The sequence below is a fragment of the Cariama cristata genome, unplaced genomic scaffold (assembly GCF_000690535.1).
Source record: "Cariama cristata isolate BGI_N322 unplaced genomic scaffold, ASM69053v1 scaffold17039, whole genome shotgun sequence".
Lineage (NCBI taxonomy): Eukaryota > Metazoa > Chordata > Aves > Cariamiformes > Cariamidae > Cariama > Cariama cristata.
Window position 1 is genome coordinate 45924 of NW_009636533.1, and position 11406 is coordinate 57329.

Consider the following 11406-nt stretch of genomic DNA (forward strand, 5'->3'; position numbering starts at 1 on the left):
AGGGCAAAACCCCAAAGCTGTAAGTTGCTTTGGAGAAGGCGTTACCGGGGTTTACCTCTCGGCCAGCGCGCTCCTTTCCGGCAGGCCCTCTCCCCGGGGAAGGGGCGAGCTCTCCCCTCGGCTGGCCGGGTGTCCGTCAGGCGACGACAGCAGGGTTGTGCTTTGGGCACCGTGCCGGGCGAGGAAGGCAGCAAGCAAAGAGCCCTGGCCAACCGTTCTGTCTCGTACGGGGCACAGCAACCCTTTTCTTTTAAGGCCAGAACTGGTTTGGACCAGAGGAGGGAAACCTTTTCTGCCCCGAAACAACCCCCAGGTGGTCTGGACCCAGCACTTTCTGGCTCAGTCACAACCTCTGTTTCAGGTCTGTAACAAGCGTGAGCCGTGTTGCGGCAGCACACGGTTTGTACTAATAACAGACGGGGCATGCCGGCTCACACCGCCCTGCCACCCGAAAACGAGTGAGAACCTTTGAAACCGGTTGTATGCAGAGAGCTATAAACCTGTAAAATCTCATTTGCAAGCTCTGGATGGAGGATCAGTCACCAGGGAGGTGGAAAACTCCTGTGCTTTTTCTCACTGGTTTTTCCTCACTGAAAGGAACCCGGGAAAGGACAGGGAAACAATGGGAGATGAATGATTTTCCTGCAGCCGAGGGACGGGCAGAGCTGTACAGCAAAGGGGGGCTGGGAGGGAAGGGGCTCCATCAGCAAAGCTGCGCTAGCCTCGGGCAATGCTGAGGGACAACTTGATTCTCACCCCTTGAAATAACAAATGCTGTGGGAAAAAGTGGCTTTGTAGACTTTCTCCCACTTCAGCTGCTAAAGCAAGGGCTCCAGCGAGACATTCAGCCCCTCCTAAAACCACTGGCTTAGCTCCCACTGAGATCAGAGGAGGCAGGGTTTCATCCTGGTAAATAAGGATGGCTGGGTCACTATGAAATCTAGCACCCATAGGGAGTTTTATCTCAAAAGAACTAATGAAAAAGCATAGCTATATGTAAATTGTAAAGTACCCCTTAAAGAAATGCTTTCTTAGACCTGTTTTTTCGGAGGTACCCATAACTCTGACCTGACAAGCCAAAGGGTATAGCTTGTCCAAGGGAACAATGCCAAAAGGTGAGTAACAGCAGAGAGTTACCCAGCACACAGATTTTCTGTTCAAAAGCTCCTCCTGTACCAGCCACCGTCAGCGGTCAGCCCTGCTTTCTCCATCGGCGCTACCAAAGAAAGGGAGTAAAGGCCAATGAAAGTCAGCACCTTCCGCTGGGAAATCAGAACTTCTCTTGGTAAGGCAGAAGTGAAGTGACTGCATCGATGACACGTCCGCCACGCAAGGCTGTGGAGAAGCTGGTGTGGGAAAGGAAAGACATTGCCTTCCAGCCCATGCTATAATGCTAAATAACAGGAGCCATCATTCAGTTCTCGACTGACATATATTGACACAACAAAATAAAACAGCTTCTCAGGCTACTCCCCCCACCTCTGAACCCGCAGCACATTCTTCCCCCTGGCAAGGCTGTTGTGTTCATTTGATGATACCAGGATTTGCTTCTGTTTTGCACCTATGCTGCTCTTATTTAGCCCCACAGTCATACTCAGCTACTCCCCTACAAGCTGTCGGGGTGGAGGGAGCAGAAAGGGCCCCCAACACACACTTCATCGCCAAAGCAGCCTGCACTATGCCATCCTGTTATCTCAGAGGCGAGCGAACATGGAGCATGGGGACAAAGCCATCGCTCTTGCCCTTCCCTCCCCCCCTTCCCAGGCAGAGGAGAGAAGCAGAAAGCATATCCTATTTCATGCCTCTGGCATGTGGAAGTGAGAACATTATTTTGTAATAATCTTATTATTAAAGATCGGATGATGACGGCTGATGATGAGGCGCCATTCAGAGGAGCCCCGTCAGTGGGGTCATTGTTGGTGCTGGCAACTCTGCCCCGGGGGAGCTGAGGGCAGCCCTTCTCGGGCAGCCCCCGTGCCACCCGGCCGGCTGATCTCCAGCTCCCTCGCTGGGGTCTCCAGAGGGACAGCGTGGGGTCACAGCAGGGCCACAGGCTCAACATTTGTCTAATAGCAATCCCAGCCTGGACGGGAAAACACAAAAGGCACAGCTGTGGAGTTTTTCAAGATGCTAGAGCTGCTTACATCCCTGCAACAGAAAGCAGATCCCCTCTCCCCTTCTTTCACTTAAAGAGTAAAAACCTTGGTTCTTTTGATTTTTTTTCCTCCATTTGCCTAATTTTAAAAATCAAATTCCCTGTCCACAGGTAGCTTTATCTTAGGTGGCTATTTTTCATATCAATGAAGGTATAAAACAAAACAGCCCCCTCCCTGGAGGACACATTATGGGCATCAAGCTTAAGGTTTTGAGCTTTTTAAAGCCATTTTAAGGGCTTTGTAAAGGCCCTTAAGCTTTATTTTGAGCTTTATAAAGGCCACCTGGGAGAGAGCTCAAAGACAGTGGGCTGCTAACAGAAAGACCTGCCCTCCCAACAGATGCCTTTTTTACAGCTCTACTTGGAGATTTTGCTACCTACAAAGCAAACGTAGATGATAGATCCACTCCTGTGGTCTCACCAACAGCACAGACCACCTAGCATCCTCCTTGGTGCTTAGCACCCTGACCTTAAATGCTGCACAGAGCCCTTGTGAATAATAACTGGGAATTGTCAGTTAATCATCCACTTCAGTGTGCCAACACCCAGAGCTCAGGGGGGTCCCAAACAGACAACCCCTCCAGCCAGGCTGTCAACAGCAGCATGGGAAAGTTTCTTGCAGCTGTAGGTGGCTCTGGGAGCAGTTATCTCAGCTAGAATCACTCTGTGCTTAGCTCCATCACGCAGAAGGTTTTGCATGGTTATTTTTGAGCTCTCTTCACCGAAGCTCCCTCCTATTGCAGCAGCTAAGCAGAGCAGCACGTCAGGTATGCTGAAACAAGAGTAGGAGTGTAGTTAACCCTGCCTCAAGTGTTGTACAGAAAAAAGGGACTTGTCGTCTTATCACTGATATGCCCAGAGACCACATACCTGCTGTGCTCTTGTAGGTTGTGCGTTTCGCCCCGAGTTAAACACCATGCGATGGCTCGATTGCCATCATGCTGGTCACTGCTGGGACGGAACAGGATTGTAGCAGCACTCAGCTTTCATTCGGAGTTAAAAATACAAACATGTTGCCTGTGTAAACAGGAGAAAAGTATACATATATACACAGAGTGAGTGTGTACGTGTGTGATAAAGGTAATAACTTTCTGAGAGCCAATCCTGGTGGTGGCGTGTCAAGGGTAATACCTTGGTCATCAGAGAACCTTAACTGTGAAGTTCTCTGTGGCACAAAATATACCAAACGGTAGGCATTGCCTCCTTCATAATCGTCAGGAAAAGCTGAGCAGCAGCTCTACACACCATGGAAGAGTCTCCAAGGGGAGGGGTGGGCAAGTACCCAATTTTAGACTAAACGGAGTCTTGCTTGGAGAACTGCACGGAAGCGGGAGCCCAAGGCAAGGAAGGTTGGGTCTCTGCTGGTGCTGCAGCGGTGTCCTATCTGCCAGGGCACCCCGCGGAGACGGGCGCTCGCGTGTTGCACAGACACCAGGCTGGGGAAGGCCTTGGAGGGTCTTATCGCTCTTCAGGCCGTCACAGCACTGAAATATGAACGTGTTACAAAGAAGAAATGAAACAAAACCAAATCTGTGTCAGGAGATGATTTCATAGGGCTCCCATTGTGTCTGAACTTATCAAGCAAAGCCTTCATTTCCAATCTGATCCAAAAATCACTGAAGCCAAGCGCAGCCGGTTTGCTGCTTCAGGAGACTTTGGAGAAGGCCCTTTCTGAACCACAGAGGGAACACATTTTGGAAAGGAGAAGAAATAGATTATGTTAATTGTGCAAAACCTTTTCAGCATCCCTTAGAAATACATTTACCTGCAAGATGACAAAGAGCATTTAGGTAGTAGTTAAAATTCAAAAGAGATTTCATTACGAATCGAATCATTCATGCAATAGCAGAGCAGTTTTGTCTTTTCATTTCCCTTCAAACATCTTGTGCTGCACAGAACACTTTTGTACTCATTATTTTTGCAAAATTAACTGCCAGGTCAACTTTCAGCAGAAAAAAACATGGGTGAGAAATTCAGAAGGGAAAGGTGAAGGTGGAAGAAAGTGGAGGGCTTTTCCCTAGTAAAGAGGTGAGTTTTAGTTTTGATGCAACAGAGCGCTCGGACAAAAACACAAATGGAAGACAATTAGCACAAAAGGACTTAGACACTGAAATGAGGCAGAGATGGAGATTATCCTATAGGTTAATTTCAAGCAACTCTCAGCAGTTGGAGCATTCTTACAGCACCTTTCCTGCTATGATTCATGTCTGCTGAGGTCAAGAGCGATGGATGCCGGGGCTACGCACCCAGCGAGCACGACAGACCTCGGGCCGCCCCTCGGGTGCCAGCCGAAGGATGGGGCTGTGCGTACCCACAGCAGTGGGAGGCAGCTGTCGCGGACCGGCCGGCACAGCCCTGACTCTGCCAGCCCCGGCGGTGTGTTGACATGAAAACAGGGAGACAAGGCAGGTAAACTTGCCTGTTTCAGCTAGTCCGCCTTCATCTGCGGGTCAGTGTGCCCTCTCGCTGGGGGAGACCTCCGGCTGCCTGTGTCCTGCTGCATCACGGGAACATTCACAGCTGGAAGGGAGCAGAGTGTCTTTGGTGGGAAGGGGTGGCAAGTGGGTTCACCCCACAGAAAGGCTGGGCAGGGCTAAGCCTACGTGGGTTTTGTTCTCAAGGTTTTTCCTAAACAAAGGGAGACCGAACAGACCTCACGGTTTTGCATAGCAGCACCCTGTTGTGTGAAGTTCACGTGGGAAGACTATTATGTGCCTTCCTGTGGGTTTCAGCAGTGTGGAGGGAAGAAAAGAGAAAATTGTTAAATACTGCCCATCCTGGCAGGATTGCTGCCCCAGGCACCTTCCCCCTTGCCTCTCACAGGATGGCTGCACATCCAGAACAGGCCCCAGACAGCTTCGGTCTCACAGGAGCACCCGAAGCCATGAGTGACCGCTGCTGTAGAGCACCAGCAACCTGCTCCCTGCTGAGCCCACCTCTCCCAGGGCCTTCCTGCCCAATTTAATGCCTGAAGTTTAACATGGACATCATGGTGGATCAAAGATCGGAGCCAACAGCCTGGTGAACAGTGGCAATGTGGTGCTTGTCAGACCAGGACAACACCACAAGCACTTGAACAGAGTTGCTTTTCTAGCCAGGATTGTAGAAAAAAAATCTCACGCTCCAGCCAATATCATTTTGCCAGCAAGTCTCCTGGTCTGCAGATAGAGGTGTGCTGGTGGAAAGGCGCAGCTCCTGGCTTTGCCCATGTCATGGAGGAGGTGGCATAACTAGAAGAGAAAAAAAAAGGTTTTTCAGCATCACGTTGCACATGGGTGATGGAGGCAGTGACACAGCTGTGCTCATGGGGCAAGAAAGGCAGCAGCTTCTTCCTGTGCAGAGGCCCCAAGCTGGAACTGATCTCAACCCATAACTCAGCACAGGTCCTTAAGGAAAGGTCATTGATATTGTGTAATATTTGCCAGTAGCCTACACGAAGCAACTGGTTTCATCCCATTTCTTGGTGGAAATGTGTCCATATCCTGTGTTAACTCAGCAGCTGCTGTACCAGCACAACCAGAAACTGTGGGGTTTTTAGGCTTCCACACAGCCCTTCCAAAAAAGCATCACTGCTGGGCGGTTATGGGGGAAGTCAAGCCAGCAAACACGCAACGTCAAAGCCAAACAGGGAGACGAATTCTCTACCCTGATCCTCTGCTCCTTTCCAGCTCTATTAGACCATCTGCAAGATTGAAAGGAGACTCAGAAGACAGACACTGCCTGGGACCCCGTTGGGAAGGGCTGGCTCCAGAGGCCTTTCCTCCCTCCAGCTGCAGCAGATGCTGGGGAGAAATCTTCAGGCTTGACCTTCAGGAGCCCTCCACCTGCCTCGGCACTGGTATCCGCCTCCGGCTGGAGCTGTTTTGGTCAGAGCCCTTCTCTTTCCTCACCCGGTTGTGGCAGGGAAAAAGGAAGCTCCTTTGCTCCACCCTCTGCCCTGCACGCCGGCTCTCGGAGCTTATCGAGGGTTTGCTGAACCAGAGCTGCCAGCGACAGTGACCTGATCTGTGTGTCCACTCGGGTGGGAGCTGGACCCTCGGCATGAAGCACTTCTCCCGCCAGCCCTGGGCAGCCTTCGCTGTGCTCTTCTTCACCACCGTGCTCTGGTATTCCTGCTCAGCAGGTATTTCTCTTCTCTTTTGCTCCAGTTTCTATACCCCACCTTTTTCCTCACTCCTCTCAATACCTAAATATATTGCCCACTGACAGTAATTTGTTCTTTAAAAACAAGGTGGGCTCCCTTACCTCATCTAAAAAGTGTAAAGAGCTGGAATTGGTTAATGCTAATGAGAATTTCTTGACATGATCGATCACAGCATCTTTCTGAAGAGATGTGCTTTTGCCAGCTATTTACAGATCCACTGTAAATGTGACTGAGCTGCAGGTTGCTCCACTGAATGGCAAGGAGACAGGGGACCACAGTTACTTGGCCTTCCTATGCTTACTAAGGCAAGGGACCGTTTTAAATACCACCCAAGAGACTCCTTGTAGCCCGGTTTAGCTCTTATTAGGTGCTTTTTGCAGGGAATCTGGCTTTAGTGCCCCCTTAATTGTAGAAGCTGCCTGAAAACAAAATGTAAATGAGACCTGTGAGCTGCTCCTTTCCCATCAGGCTACTGCCTGTATTTGTATAATCAACACCAGTCAAGACCTGCCAGATGTTTAAAGATGGGTTAGCTTTGACAGCCTGTCCTTTGGGCTGCAAAATCTGTAAACATGAACCAACGCTCTGTATCCTGCAGCACTTTCTTCCACAGGTCATACACAATTTTTAATGACTCTTCTCAGGGCTCCCGTGAGGTACTTATTAACCCACAAAACAAATTATGGGCTTGGCCAAGGTCATTCAGCAAGTCCTAGCACAGTCAGAAAGAGGAATGGGGGGTACTTGGACCCTTCCCTGGAGCAGGCTGCGCGGGCACCCACTCCCGGTGGCCGTAAGGAAAGCTCTGGTCTTGCTGACAGTCAGTCAGCTCAAAATGCAAAGCTGGGCAGCAGTAGGTGACCCCAAGGGGGACATCTCCTGCAGGACAACTTCAGTTTGTTTGCTGTTGCTTGGAAAATACCAAACTCAAAGCAAAGGTTTGGTCAAAGGTCTTGTTCCATTTTGGTTTCCTGAGCTGAAACTAAACCTGAGCCATTATTTTGAAAACTTCAGTGAAATCAAGCTAGAACTGAGTTTCTCGATCACACTCCAAATTACCAGCTCATATTTACAGTTTGACTGTAAACAGTTCTCTCATAGCTTCTGCCTGGTCTGTGGACCCATGGTGTGTTGGAGCCCCTCCATCTGCATGCCGCAGGAGCCCTTACTTCTGCAACCTCTCCAGGCTCTTTTTCTTGTATCTCTGCAGGGGATCATTTCAGCCTGCAATTACTTCACCTGGCTGAACTTGAACTGTACCGTTCATAGTGGCACAGGAGGAGATACCTCTTTGACTCCCTTCCTTCTGCAGGAGGGGACAGGCTGGTGTTAAGGCAGAGGGACCACAGCAGCCTGTGCTTTTCCCACACAGGCGTCCTGCAGCTGTCCTTGCCTCTGATCCTGCAGTGCTGCGAGGTGCATGCTGAAGCTGAGGGGCAAGGGGGGCATTAGGAGGTCTAAGGAGACTTTGGCCTGTGACACCACGTACAGATTTGGAGGGCTGGAGACCAGCCACAGACCTGTGGCAGAGCGCACGTGTGCTCTGATTCTGGGTGGGAAGCAGGCTCGAAAGGCAAAACCTTCATTGAAACCCCTGTCCCTCTCCTTCCCTTACTTATTTCTGTATGTTGTATTTTCCAACCTGAGCTGGTTAATGAGTTTCAGACACGGCTGCACCTGAACTGCAGCAAAGCCAAAGGGTCCCACTGAGGCCGTGGTGGACGTGCTCAGGCTCTGCACGGATGGGCTCAGCCATTGCTCTGCCAGACTCCGCACCCCAGAATTACAGGGATTTTTCTAAGGGCAAAAGGAGGTAAATGTACAGCTTGTTGGTCATGGATCTCTCCGTGCCACTGAATGCTCTCGCATTTCAGCCCTTGCTTGTTCTGGCCCTGTAGCTTGGGAAAGGACGGTGGTTAATCTGAGCTCTGAGTGAACGGCTCACACCAGGATCATACTCGGCAGAGGCGCAGTGACTCAACTGCTCCTTATGGCTGGGGCCAGAGCAGGTCTCTCTAGAGCCTGTGCTGACAGCGGTGGGATGGGAAAGCATACCCTGATGCAGCAATATTTAGGGACAGGAACTGATTTTCTCCAAGTTGTTTCCATCCTACAGACCTCTGCAAGGCCAATGGCTTTCAGATTTTCAGGCTTGATGTCCAGTATTGCTTTTCTAATCCAACTTGCCTTTTCTCCTGTGCTTTCCTTCTGGCAGCAGCTGAAGACATCTCCAATGTTTCAACAATCTCCATGCTCACAACTGAGTATGATGCACCATGTCTCAGTAAGTCTTCGTAAATCATTACTACCATGATAAAGCCAGGTGATGAGACTACACAGGTGACTGAGAGTCTGTCCTGGAAAAGGATTTATCTGTTGTCAAGGCTTCCATTGTGGGTGAAACTCCAGGTCACATTTCTAAGACTCCTCCATTGGCATGCCCTGTATATCTTAGGTACATTCATCAGATGGATTCATAGCTTTGAACAAACTCATGGGTAATTCAATTTGTGCGCTAAAGCTCCCTGCCAGAGTGCCTGCCTGTAGGCACAATGTGGACTCCTGGGAGTACCTCTTTCCCCTACCTCACCAAGTCATCCCCAAACAGCCAGTCCCAGGCAACCTGAGATCCCACCAGCCCTCCCAGTCATCCTCCATCCTAAATGTCAAACATCCCCACAGTCCTGCACTTCCCGAACTATAGTACGTGTACTAGTAGAGGTATGCTACTTCAAAGCATGATATGGGTATAGGGGGCAGGCATCCCTCTCCCTTCTCTAGGCACATTCAAAACAAGTCTCTTGTGGGAAGAGCTGCTCTCTACAGCACAGAACAGTTGTACGGTGTGCACTGAAGGCCAACGGACAGGAACATGGTCCTGCCTGACACACGTGAATGAGAGCAACTGAGCAGCATCTGCACTTACCTTTTCCCTGGAATGGTGCAAGAGGTTGACTGCCCTGCATTAAGCTCAGGAGGCATTCACTTTTCACAAATGACAAGCTTTGTGTGCATCAACACGCAACATATGTAGCTGGAAGGTGGTTTTGGCTGCCTCAGCTCTTCTGGGTGCTGGGGTTTACACGCTCAGCTTCTATTCCAGCCCAAGGGGTTGAGATACCATGGTCCTCCAGGCTCCCTTTGATATTTCCACATTAGCATCCAGGGTGCAGACACAGAGGTGGGTGTCTTCACTGTGCCCTTGTGATGGAAAAAGTATGGCAGGTGCTTTTAACAGCATAAACGAAACAACTAATGACATATTCATTAACTGACTTTAGGAAATTGGACTGATTTAAACAAAAAAAAAAAGATGCAAAAGGTGCAAGAAAAAAATACATAGAATTGTTAAAAATTGTTTCATTTTTAAACATGTAAAACAGGGATCCCCCAATGGTAGTGTGTTTTGCAGTTGTTACACACAAGTCTCAGTTAACAGCCCAGCAGAGAGCAGCCACTGCTTCTGTTGCTGGCAGATGTATGTGGTACCTAAACTATCAAAAATGTCGCGTCTATAGATCCGCTTACTCTCTTACATGACACTTCCTCTACCTTGGGTTTATTTTTAAAATTAGTTACTTCTATCATAGTCCATTCCTAAAACTGACAGAGCAGATGCTAAGTAGGTGTTTTAAAAGACTTCCCTAATGGTGGGGGCACGGGTAAGAGGGGCAGCTCAGGTGTTTGGCCAGACAGGGATGACCGAGTCTTGAAGACATACAGATGAAACTGAATATTGCCATCCCCCAGGTCCCATCTCCTAAGCCAAGAGCCAGGCTTAGGAGAAAGATGCCAAGGCAAACTGACAGGCCACAGGGCAGACAGTTAAGTCACTGTCTCATCTGCAAAGAAAATCTGTTACGTATTTGGTCTCCCATCAGCTCACTTCATTTCTTCTCCACTAGACGTGAACTTTTGCATGCAAGCGGCCATGTGCTGCTCGACGGGTGTGGATGATTATGGATGGATTGCAGCAGCTGTTGGCTGGAGCCTCTGGTTTCTGACTCTCATCCTGCTCTGCGTGGACAAGGTCATGAAACTCCGGCCCGATGAACCCAAGTATTTGGTGGCCTGAAGCAGGGCAAGCCAGCAAGCAGCACCACCTGGGAGCAGTGAGGTAGAGACAGACTAAGCATTTCAAGCACTTCCTAAGAAACAAAAAAGAAAGGGAACATACCTTCAGCCAAAAAAAGGCCAGATCTAAGCAGGGTACTTGCTGAGGCTTGATCCTCCGCAGTGGGTCAGAGCTGCCAGCCAAGGTGTGGAGCAGGCAAGTCCCTGCAAGCCACCACGTATGTCCCATAGTGCACAGAAAACCTTTCCCTGAGCCCTTTCATACTTGCTGGGAGCGCACCAGCAGCAACGAGATGCTGAAGGACCAGTTCCCACTATATAGCACACTGCCTTAAGACAACCCAGTACACAACCTTTGACTTTGAAGCAGAAAGTGGGCAAATAAAGCTATTTTCTAGAGGATCAATGTTACCAGATCCGCTACTAGGCTACTGGCCAGGTTACATCAGTAAGCAGATGTAACTCATCGATTATACCAAGTCCTTCTCACTCACTAACCTGCAGTATTTTAAAGTCTATTAACTGATACCAGTGAAAATTCTGCTATGGAAACTTAAAGATTGTTTGGCCTGGTTTGAAATTAAAACTATTTTTTTCAGTGCAGTTTATATGTGAACTGTTTTGTAGGAATTGAATTTTGGTTGTATTTATTCAGCTTGCATTTGTTCAAGTAATTAAGCCAAGCTGGGCCATGGCAAGCAGGTTTAAACCACCATATCCAATTCATGCACAAAACTGTTCCTATTTATGCAAGATGGTAATAAACACTTTTATTGATGGAACGATTCTGACTGTTTTATATTCATCAAGCTTATATTGGCAAGGACTTACCCAACCCAAATTGTTAGAAATATGATTCTAACAAGAAATATTCATGCAGGAGGGTTTGCCTCACTGCAGTCAAACTGTCTGGTTTGGGGCAGTTGCACCAACTTGTTTTCTGTCCATTATTAAAACAATAAATCAGTGTTAAACCCATCTAAACATACACAGGATTAGCAAACCTGCTAGAGACCAACTGAAACGAAACATA

At 48.9% G+C, this 11406-nt stretch overlaps 1 protein-coding gene across 1 annotated transcript; it reads left to right on the forward strand.

Moving 5' to 3' along the window:
- The first annotated feature begins 6196 nt into the window (after positions 1-6196).
- On the forward strand, positions 6197-10374 carry TMEM213 (transmembrane protein 213). Its single transcript, XM_009707954.1, has 3 exons — positions 6197-6278; positions 8515-8583; positions 10205-10374. Exons 1-3 carry the CDS (start codon positions 6197-6199, stop codon positions 10372-10374), a joined length of 321 nt encoding a protein of 106 aa, XP_009706256.1.
- Positions 10375-11406: the final 1032 nt, after the last annotated feature.

Excerpts from the sequence above, each read along its gene's own strand:
- TMEM213 (XM_009707954.1), top strand. The coding sequence starts at position 6,197 with ATGAAGCACTTCTCCCGCCAGCCCTGGGCAGCCTTCGCTGTGCTCTTC. Across the intron at positions 6,279-8,514 it reads CTGGTATTCCTGCTCAGCAG|CAGCTGAAGACATCTCCAAT; the intron begins GTATTTCTCTTC and ends TCCTTCTGGCAG. Across the intron at positions 8,584-10,204 it reads GTATGATGCACCATGTCTCA|ACGTGAACTTTTGCATGCAA; the intron begins GTAAGTCTTCGT and ends CTTCTCCACTAG.